This window comes from Ostrinia nubilalis, chromosome 2 (assembly GCF_963855985.1).
Source record: "Ostrinia nubilalis chromosome 2, ilOstNubi1.1, whole genome shotgun sequence".
Classification (NCBI taxonomy): Eukaryota; Metazoa; Arthropoda; class Insecta; order Lepidoptera; family Crambidae; genus Ostrinia; species Ostrinia nubilalis.
Window position 1 is genome coordinate 6,000,761 of NC_087089.1, and position 11,811 is coordinate 6,012,571.

At 36.2% G+C, this 11,811-nt stretch overlaps 1 protein-coding gene across 1 annotated transcript in view; it reads left to right on the forward strand.

Annotated features, from left to right (window-relative positions):
• The window catches only part of LOC135086274 (homeobox protein B-H1-like), a 30,514-nt gene extending 20,627 nt beyond the window's left edge, over positions 1 to 9,887 (forward strand). The window contains exons 3-4 of the mRNA XM_063981075.1: positions 7,011 to 7,235; positions 8,245 to 9,887. Of these exons, the coding sequence (XP_063837145.1) occupies positions 7,011 to 7,235; positions 8,245 to 8,491 (472 nt within the window). The 3' untranslated portion in view covers positions 8,492 to 9,887. The remainder of the gene's footprint in view (positions 1 to 7,010; positions 7,236 to 8,244) is intronic.
• Positions 9,888 to 11,811: the final 1,924 nt, after the last annotated feature.

Sequence of the window (11,811 nt, forward strand, 5' to 3'; positions counted from 1 at the left end):
ACGCTGCATTGGTGCGGCTACGCGCCAAAGCATATTTTAGTCGCGCTGAAAAATTTTAGTTCATCTTTTCATTCAATGATAGGTGTCTATGACAGACAGCTACACATCACTATCGGTCGATCTCATTCGGTCTGCGCGCGCGTTCACTAAATAGGTAATGTATTTCTTTAATGTGTGAATGTCATTGTCGGCCGTTTGGTGTAGTGGTTCGAAACGGACTACTATTCCGGAGGTAGCGGGTTCGATTCCTACAGAGTACAAACATTTGTGTGCATGAACATATTTGTTTGTATTGGACTGGGTGTTTTCTATGTATAATTTGTATGTATTTACAAAAAAAAAGTATTTAAGTATGCAGTTTATATCCGTTATCTAGTACCCATAGTACAAGCTTTGCTTAGTTTGGGACTAGAAGCGCAGTGTAAAATGTCCAAGAATACTAATTTATATTTATATTTATTAATTAGTTCTGCGTGAACAATAGGTACAATGAAGTTTTAAGTGTAAAAAATCAAAAATCAAAGTAGTTGACTCTCACGGATAGGGAGACCTAGTAGTAGTAACGTTAAAAGCAGTGAAGGCGAGAACTTCTCGCCGAGAACCCAAAGAATCCCATGCTTTATAACCGTTTACAGGGTGAAATTAAAACCAGACATCGTTCAGATGTGCGTTCAAAAGACCAGAGATAAAAAAAAATCCACGTTTTGTTTAAACAGTAAGCGAAAAAAAAAGTGACTTGAAAATGAAATACAAAATGATAAGGTATGGTAAATGATAAGTTTTTATCAATGAAGAAGCAGAAGTTCAATTTCATATGTCCTCCATCTAGGCTAGTTTCCGTCGTCACTCAAGATTTGACTGCGTCTCAAATTTGGGCTTAATTGAGGTATTTTTTGGGTGAGAGGCATAAGAACTAATGCCGTTTTATATCAAAAATTTATTTTATTTTATTTTATTTATTAGGACAACCAACAAGACAAACACGCATAGATGAAATTACTGTAACTAAAAGTGCTTAAAACTAAGTGCTGTCTTAATTAAAGGCTGCCACAAAATTCATACTTAGAGGTACTCAACCAGGTACAAAGTATTTTCTTGTATGTTAGTCTGCCACTCTTTAGTAAGTCCCGAAATCCCCGCTTCGGCTCCCCTACTAACCATTCTAACCATTGTACACAGATAATATCTTACATGCAGCTTTTCATGTTACTACGTCACATTTTCAAAATCCGCGCGGAAAATTGCTCCAAGCGGAAGAGCGCACTTTGGGCTTGAATATTTCAGTCATTTTTAAAGATATCAAAAAAGTAAAAATACAGTATTCATTCTAATTTTTTGTAGTTTTTTTTGGCATCTTCAACAAAAATTGTGCGCCATGTCCATTGTGTACCTATTGTCAAAGGGACAAGGATGGTCTAGGTTTGACTAAACTGGGGAGTCAATTGACTTGTTCTTTATGACTAGTCAAACTGCGACTCTTACAGATTTTGTGTGGCATCATGCTCCAAGATTTCTAGACGAGAACTGATTTGACTGAAAATCCACTTATTTCAATCAAACTCGGAACTCAGTTTTCAGAAATGAAAAGGAGAATACCCATGGAATTATATTAGGAAGAAATAAAATAAAGTCAATGCTCTATCAACGTTCGCGCGTTCTAAGGTAAAACAACGCAATCTAAAGCTTTTATGACCGAACTTTAAGGTGAATAGATACTCGAGTACGTATTTATTACATTACAAATACTATAAAATATCTATTTAATATTCTGTAGCGGCCAGGTAATTTCTGAAAATATTTCAACACCTTTTTGAAAATTATTTGACTGGACGAACATAAGTAACAAAACTTATAAATTAAGTAATTTCTATTTTATACTTTTAATTAACGAGAGATTTTATTTTATTTGCAAGAACTCTACTTTTTTAACTAATTAGTAATGCGTGACTAAATTTTGAGCTTTCCCACTTTATTTTTTATTCGCAGTGGATTGGTATTTCTATGCATTTTAAAGATATTTAAGAGACTCTTATTTATTGACTTGGCAACTAAGTTTTCCGGTAAAATAAAGCCGTAAGCAAGTTAACAAGTAAAAAAAATATGTTTCATAATAGGCTACCCAAACATGGAAACCCCTGTTTCTTTCAGCTTCAGTAAACCTAACGGGCAGATCGCTTATTTGTTTTAAGTGTTTGCAATTTATTGGACTGTACCGGTACCGTAATCCCAATTGGAAAACTTATACATCACTACAAGCTTTGGATAGTTATTTGTTTTAAATGTCGGCAATGGACCGGTAAATCAAATTCGAGAACTTTACAACTCTACAGGCGAATTAGCGACGGGCATCACTTCTCGTAAATTCGTAATAGGCCGGGGGCAGGCGGCGTTTATCGGCGTTTAGCCGGCGCGACGTGTAATCCCGCCGATCACCTAATGACGCATCTTGTAATGACACGAATGCGATTCCGCACTAACTCCTCACAGGATCCGTCAGCGAATTATAGTCATTGAGTAGCCAATACTGTATCCAAGTTTTCGAGAAATGTACGGGTCACACCAGTTGGAATTATATTTTTGTCGACTTTTTACACAATTAACTGGCCATTTTACGATTCTCCTTTAAAGGTGAATTCGTAGAAGCGTTCATTTCATAGTCTACATCTACATATTCGTAGGTACAGTGTACCAGATGTTAAGAATATTTTAATAACTGATGTCCTAACATCATACAAATACCAGGACACAAACCAATATAACTGGTAGAAGTAGTATAGCACATGCTTTTATGAATGCACGCATTTTAGGTAACTTATTCAACGTATACTTATTTCATCTACAGCGTTCGATTGATTCCGATATTGTCACATAATAAACTGTAAAGTGGATTTATTTCTCCTGTAAACTTCAGAATCTGGGAAGGCTTTGCTCGCAGATTGTAAAAGTCACATCACAACTTAATTCGTCAAAAACTGTTTTGGTACCTTACAACAAACATAATGTATGTAGGTAAAGTAAGAAAGCTCGGAATCGAGTCCAGTACGTAGGTACAAGCTATCGGGATTCCGTAAACGAATGCACACATGTAATGACATAATGCGTGGGTTCCGCGAGCAGCTACCAAGAACCACTAATCGGTTAGGGCGAACATCCAAATTGCAGGCAGAGACACAGCAGCCAAGGTCGCTCGGGTCGCCTGCCTTATCATTTAACCACTAATCATTATATTGCAAATGCCATTTGAGTTTCGGACGGGTTTTAATGAGCGGATCGGATTATTCGTACTTTATAATTTCGACCGTTCTAAAGTTAGTTCGTGATCCAAATGGAATGATAATTTTGTGGGTAAATTTAAGACGCTTTTTAGGTGGGCACGTTTAGTCACAGTTTTAGTTAAGGTTTGGCAATAGGTGTGTAACTGTTTATTTTTCACGATTTAAAGATTTGGAATGCATTTCAATTTATTTCTTGTCATAAGATTTTTTACTTCGAGTGACTTGACTTAAACCTGTACCTAATCTTGCACTTAAAGTAGTGTTTATACTGTGCATAAAGTAGATCTGTGAAAAAATATTTGTTGTTAATTATAGAAACTTTCTTCCCAAAGTTTTCTTTGCGTCAGTAGACTAGTTTAAGTAATTTAGATAGAGCTAGTCTTGTAAGCTAATAGGGCCTCATTTATCCCAGATAAAAATAACTATGGACAACAATTTGAAGGGGCTTCTCATCAAGAGAGTCTGACAGAAAATTTTGTAATATCTTAACAAATAATTCGTTGAAGGCTAATAGCGTTAGCGTCATTGAATTAAGTTCCATACAATAAATATGTAAGATAATTTCACTTTCAAGTAATAAAAGCTCTATCTTACCGATAAGGTTATCTTAACGTGAACATAGTAAAGTTGAAAATTTGATTTTTACTTACAAAACTTTTACTGATATCATCTTGGTAATAAAGATATCTCTCTTAAAACTCTTTGAGATAAAATACGATGATTGCCTCGAAGCCACAATATCGTCTTTCGACTAGGGAGATAGGCTTACAATAAAATGTTTCTGTATCATATTATGTAAACATATTACCCCTTCATAACAATAAAAGCTCCAACTTCAAACAATTCCCATAAGAACACTCGTTCAAACATGTTTCTGAAACTTTCTAAGCAGCGTATAAATAACGTTCGGATGAAGCTCAAATTGGGGCAAGCGCTCGGGCCGGAACGACGCAAGCGACGCGGCGCGAGGACAGATCGATGGAACTGCTCTTTGTTTGCCGGATATACAAGCCGAATTCGCATCACGTCGCCCAAAAACCCAAATCGAGATAAACAACCTCCCCCCCTTGGAGAGGCCGTAAGCGGGAACGTTTTACCGGACGATTTTCGTCTTTAACTTGAAACGGTTAAGGCGCGTTTTTGGGCGGACTTCTTCGCACAACAATTGAATCAGTTCACGCAGCATCAAATCACTAAACCACGGGGCGGAGCGTACTCAGACTCCGCCGGGGGACTGCACGACAGAGACAGAAGAAACCGCTCCGGGCACGTCGCGCGCGCGTTAGACAGAGAGCAAACTATTGTCTGTTGAGAGGTCTTAAGACATCCATCCGAATTTAAGTGCTCGCCGAGAGCTTTTTGTTTGTAGCCGGCGGGGGCAATAAAAGAATAGTGTCACTGAGCAGATTGCCTCTCATTCAGCACTTGACAATTAAATAAGAGCTCTTGAATGACGTTCGTTAAGAACCACCCGTCATAATACATGATTAATGTGAGCGCAGCCGCTTTCTATCTATCACTTGTCAGCTACCGATAATTAAGGATCGGCATTTAAATTAACCGCCTCCTTAAGTATTGCGAGTAAACGCTCGAGTACTAATGGCGATTAAGTGGATCTATAAAATTATGATAATTACACTGACGGTGTCTAAAAATAAGTTTTTATTAGTCGGCATAAAATGAATGAAACGAGCATAAATCATGTCATGAAAGATGAGCCACGAATCGTCTAAACTCCCCCTCATTTACATTTAATAAAATTAAATGATCCATTTATAGAAATTAATTAAGGAGGTGGCCAGTGAACCGTCTGCTAACAACCGCAACCCTCCACAATGCGATCTGGTTAATAATAACAATGATGATGCTCGCAATAGCAACTCCCTACGAATTAATAAAAAGCTCACTTGATGACAATAGCAGCCTGCGTTGGAACTAATCGAGACTCGAGGACGTTATTAAATTAAATTTACAACTGGGGACTGCTGCAGTTTTACAATTGTTGAGGCGGCTTTATTGTGATGGTACAAAATCAAATGTTCAAATGATAATGGTTTTTTATTATTGTTATTTTAGTACGTTTTTAGTACTTACTTATCCTGCATAAATAAGATCATTTTATTAAAGAGTACATACATATTATAAGATTTTCTGTTATCAATCTGTGGTGGGCATAATTAAGTTCTATTTTCCGATAAATGCGAAGCTTAATTTGTAACTGATTTTCAGCGATATCATTTAGCACTGCCTGTAAGCTCACTGAAATTATCGATTTACATCTAAATATTGTGAAATGAATAAACTACTTCTGTTATTAATAGTCAGAAAGCTTCTCTCTTTTCTTTACAGAATCATACTTACTATCCATCTTAATCGCTGTAATAAAACGCAAACTTTTCGCTAGAAATGATACTTAAGAGTAATCTATAACTATTTAAAAAAAATCAACGACGTCCTATAAGCAATATCGGGTAATTTATACGCGCTCACCCTTTCTCGGGAGCAAATAAATCAAATTAAACTACTCGACCACGCTCCAGCGCACATACGAGTGCCCAAGACGTTTTGTCAAATTTATTATTTTATTTATTTATTTTTTATTGCGCCGTTTTTATTACTCATTGCGGTATCTTCATGGTGCGCTCGAGTGCGCTGTGACAAATTTGGTGACGACTGGGGTCACAAAGTAGGGTTAGTGATCTATGGCTGGGGAACGTAAATGATAGTTTACAGAATTTTAGAGACGATTTAAGTTTCTAATGTAGCATAAATAGTTTTTGTGCGATTTCTTGTGGGATCCGCACAATGTTGGGTATTTCGAACGTTAATGGACTGTGAATTCATTGTCACGTTTTTTAAAATGTGTTGTCCGATTTTTTGCTATTCATGTCGATAATATCATAACTATTTTGATTTCGTGATACCTACCTTACTTACCTATTAAATTATGCATTAATGTAACGGTTTCATGGAAGTTTATAGCGTCACGTAGGAAATAATGAGTAGAGATCTACTGTTAAATCTGTGCTATTCTATATTATCTGGACATTAACTTATACATTTTTATTATAACAATAATGTAAAAAGATAAAAAATTCCTGAAAATGGTAAAATACATGCCGCGTATTGAAATAAATATTCTTTTGTTATTTGTTTAGTTGGTAGAGTCGTAAATGAAGGTTTTCTTTAAAATAAGGAGTTAAAAAATTACACTCCTAAAAAACGACTAAAACCGTAAAATGTTTAGCATTATAAAGTAAAGACAATGTTGACAGTATCAACTCTGATACAACAATGGCTCGAGCGGACATTGGTCCAATATCTAACATGCCCTTCGAAGCATAATTCCGTGAGCTTTCATTCGACAATCGAAAGACCTCATAAATTAAAAAAAAAATGGTGGCGTCGACGTAGAGTGTGGATTTCTGGTATATGGGGTTACCTACGGATTCGAAGATTGAAAGACAATCCCCCCCCCCCCCCCCCCCCCGGTAGCAGATGCGCTAATCAGTAAACTGCGCGACTTGTGTCACCCCATGTTTATGCAATTTTCTAGTCGTCTGAGGTTTGGCACCCGGGGCGGACCGCCGCTAGTGACCAAACGGGACTTATTCCACCACTCTTTCTCACTGCAACTTCTGTATAGCCACGATCTACAGCTTAGCCTCCAATAAAACTCAAAAAGAGTGATAATTAATAAACAAGAATTAATATGCCCTTTTCTTTTGCCCACAGGACGAAATGGAAGCGGCAAACAGCAGTTGGCTTAGAGCTGCTAGCAGAGGCTGGCAACTACGCGGCCTTCCAGCGGCTATACGGCGGCTATTGGGCCGGCGTGCCTGCCTACCCAGCGCAGCCGGCGCCGGCGGCTGCGGATCTGTACTACAGGCAGGCGGCCGCCAACGCCGCCGCTGCTGCCTCGGCCTCCGCTAACACGTTGCAGAAGCCGCTTCCATATAGGTTCGTACCGCAGCAGTTTATTACGTCATAGAATTCTAGCATTCCTTTCAGTTGACCCAGGTTTAAATTTGATTCGGATTTATTGTGTGAGGAAAGGTTTAAGCTGAAAATACGAAACTTGTGTTGACAAAAGACTGAAAAAGCATTGAAAAACTTTTCTTAGAAAACTTTATACTTATTTATCTTGATCATGTGGATGTGTGAAGCCGCAAATCTAATGAATAAAATAACAGCTACTTTGGAACATAAAACCATTTTCATATGACGTACGGATGACTGCACAAACTGCACATCAAGGTAAATATTGTGGCTGTATGTGTTTGTAATAAGTGCGATTTTACAACAAAAAATTACTTATCTGATGTGCTGTCGACTGTACTTATCAATTGACACGAATATTATTGAACCGCTTAAAACTAGCTTCGTTAGTAACTCATTCATTATTTTAATTCCGACCATAGCAAAAAATCTATCATGCTGTCGTTAAATTAACAAGTAATTATTTTATAACCACCACATTTAAGACTTGAACTTTACTTAAAAATTTACAGTTTTATCAATGATCATTCAAATTAATGAGTTATCACTAAAAAGTGGATAACTTTGCATCGTTTACGAGAACTGGTGATTTTTATAGCTAAGTAAAAACCATGCGGGTTTTTTCGAAGAATGTTGAAGTTGTTAGTCTCGACTCACAAAGCCCCCCAGGGCCCTTTCGACCTAACACTGAATACCTAAACACCCCTACACGCTAGCGGAAAATCGCTAAGTGGATCTACTTGTGTGGCTAATAGAGGGAAAACTGTTACTTCGACGAATCTCTGCAATTTTAACAAACATCGAACAATCGTAAATGTATATGCAATTTTCTAGTCGATTCCAATTACCTTTAACTGGGTCTAAGTAGAACTCACATTACTTGACATTTAACTCGGGCACTTAATCACATGTTTAAGGTAAAAGTTGTTAGCATACTTCGTCGTTGAAAGATTATTTTGTTTGTCAACAGATTATACCCGGGCACGCCTCTAGCCGGCGTCCCGCCTTTAGGTTTGGGATTGCCGGGCCCATCAGCGCACATTGGGGGTCTTGGAGGCCCAGCTCTGGGGGCATTGGGGTACTACGCACAGGCTCGCCGCACGCCGTCGCCTGACGTAGACCCAGGCAGCCCTGCGCCGCCACCGCGCTCTCCCAGAGAAAACTCCGTCGAGAGACGCTCAGACGACGAAGAAGATGACGAACCCATCCATGTCTAACTCCAGTGACCGTGTGAACGAAACAGACAATCCGCCGAGCAAGACGCGATAGAGTGAGACGGTATAAACTACTCAGTGATGCTAAAACATGTGTGCTAAGTGTTAAAACGTGGACATTCAAATTGAAACCGTAGCTCCGGTAGTCTATTGCTCGGGTTTCGAATTCAGTATTCATTCGACATGCACCGAACAATCCGCACCGACAACGGACGTTCGTCTGACATATTTCCTATTTGGCAATGTTCGCGAGTGCTGAGCGACGCTTGTCCAAAATATGTGATATTATAAGCCCAGATTCGATAAGATGTAATGTATAAATTGATGTTGTGTAATTATATCTTAATAATAATAATTAGAATACACTTGCTTTATAAGTTAGTAGGATTAATAACCTGGAACGAATGCATTCCATGTTGATATTAATTTTAAAATAAGTATTTCTCATTTTTATTTGAGAACTGAAATAGTACCTTTACTAAATATTTCTAGCAATGCAATCCTATGCCTTTTATGAGTTATTATAAATAACATAAATTATTTTTGTTACTCACCTAAAAGTCTAAAAACATTGAAAATTGAAAAACCAACAGAATATAAGGGTGTTGTAACTCTATGCTTGTAAAAATGTCTGATACTAAATTATTACATATTTTTCTTCTTATGCTCGAATATTTACCCCTATTGTTGATGTTAATTGAATGAATTTGTTTTTAATATTAAAGTGTGTCGTAGCGTCACATTCCAAACCAGATTTAATTTTAAATAACAATTTACGATCCTTACCAACGTCAATAGATATTAATATGCCCTAAGATTAGCACATTAACGAAATACATTTGTTTTAATAATTATATTTGAATCGCCAGTACTTAAATATTTATTATTTGTAAACACACGAGAGATTAACACTATGTATAATAAAATATTATGACAATGTGATCAAACCGCTGAAAAAATATTCGGCAATACTTTGTGCAAAGAAACTGTATAATATATTATTAAATTAATTAGTAATCATAACCTGTAGTTATAACTGTTTTTATTTACGTTGCTTCACAGTGGCAGACAAACAATACACTAATAATTTAGACATATTAAGAAAATAAAACAACACAACAAACAACTTGTCAACAAATTGTCTAAAATGTAGAGTTTTAATTTTTGTATGGAGATTACTTACTTACCATAAAATTATCCATTGTAAAGTAACGTAAATATAAATATGTACCTTGCTAGTATAAAATACACAACTTGAAGTATTAAATGTATGTATAGTAAGTACCTAAATGCTATAATAGTTACAATAGCGAAATATGTACTTAAGCAATTCGAAACGTGGCATTTTATGTCAAATAGATTTTGTGGTGTTTTTTTAATTAAAATGTTGTCAATTAAATATTTCTTTTAATTTTTGGCATCCTTGATTTATATTAAAAGATGTGAAAATAGTAACTTAAGTATATCTCCGATACACATAATAATTTCTATATAAATGCCAATTGTTTTTAAAACCTACAAATTATTTTATTTAAAAATATTAGCCAGTTTCTTCCGCTGAGTAAAAAATATTAGATTCCGAGTTACATTATAATTAGTGTCCGACCGAAACTAGTTTTACGGCCGAAACCGAAACCGAAAACGAATTTCGGCAACGGTGTCTATTTCGGCCGAAACCGAAACCGAAACCGAAACTTCCTTACAAGGCTCATATTTTGAGGGAAAAATAAAGAAAACTTTATTATAATCAGTCAGCCTTTATTGTTTTCTCTTTAAATTGCATTAAAATTGAACGTATAAAGCGCCTTTTCACTCTAAAAGGTATCAAATTATGAATAAAAAAAGAAAAAGAAGGTCTAGATTTTATTAATATTCAGGACATCTACACAACCCGTCCCATGGTCGGGTCTTTTACCTTAATAATTTCTCAAAACAAAATTGGTAGTACGTAAGTTAGTATCTACTGTACTTGCCACTTGGATACCTTGGTGATAAATACTAAAATGAACTTTGAAACTCTGAATCCATAATATTATCACCATTAAATGCACTATAGTCATTTCATTACTAACTACCTAACTAATATTTGTTTACGTATAGAATTTGCGAACCAAAAAAAAATATTATAGGTTACATAAACTTGTTTTTTTTTTTATCTTTACTACTCGCTCTTATGTTATAACGAGATAAAACTTACCAAATTCAAAATAAATCACTCGGAAACTCGCCACCACAACAAAACAAAAAAACTAACAGCAAACAAACAAGCGAGCGAATCACGACATTGGCTCTGATCGGATTCATTCACTAATTCAACGCGCCGAACATGACCGATAACAGCGCGGAAACTCCCGAATGCACATTCGGTTTCGGTCGTAGTTTCGGCAAGTTTGCCGCCGAAAACGAAACTAAACCGAAACTCGTATTTTTACCGAAACTCAACCGAAAACGAAACCGAAACCGAACATTCGGTCGGACACTAATTATAATCATAAATGAGTAACGTAAACTCGTTTTTCATCTTTAAATCTTCATATTTAAGAAATTAATTTTAAATTGCTTATGTAACAAGTATAAAAAGCTCAAGCCTACTAAATCACTGTAACATTGATTCTTCTATCCCCGTTATCTCCATGCTAATAGCTCTTGCAGTATTTCAATACTGGACTCTATTACTTCAGCGTAAGATTCGGAATTCAGTGGTGGGTGGTTGAATGAAAATTCAACAAAAAGTGCATTTAATCGGAGCAGTTAAACAGTTGTAACAAATACCTAACAGGGTTGCCAACACTAATGGAAGGACTACTTGGAAAAAGCCTCAGAATTAGTATAAAAGATACATCATTTGGTAAAAGATAATAGCGAGCTCGTAGAACTAAAGTACTGAAAGATAAAGTAAGATCTCTCTCAATCACTGAACAGAATTTCAGTCTATCAATTGATTTTTACGATTAATAAATTGTGACAGTTCTGGCATGTGTTAGCTTTTTATTTAACCAATAGGTACGTATACGTCAGGTATTTGCGAGATACGAATTTAAAAGAAATCGTTTGTTCACGTTATTACGAATGAAAAAACCAGTGCTTAATTAGTCGGACAAGAAAAGCCAATTGTTACTATAGCACTTAGCTTTGAAAATAACGAATATAACGCCAGTTTTTTTTTTAATAAATCTATAAATTAGTCACTCTACATTGTAGAGTCACCAGCATATTAGACACAGCTTTATCGAAATCGCTCTTATTGCGTAACTTCATATGTCACCGTTTTTAGGGCTATGTATCCGTGTTTAGGTCTAAGGAGGATCAGGTGAAACAATCCT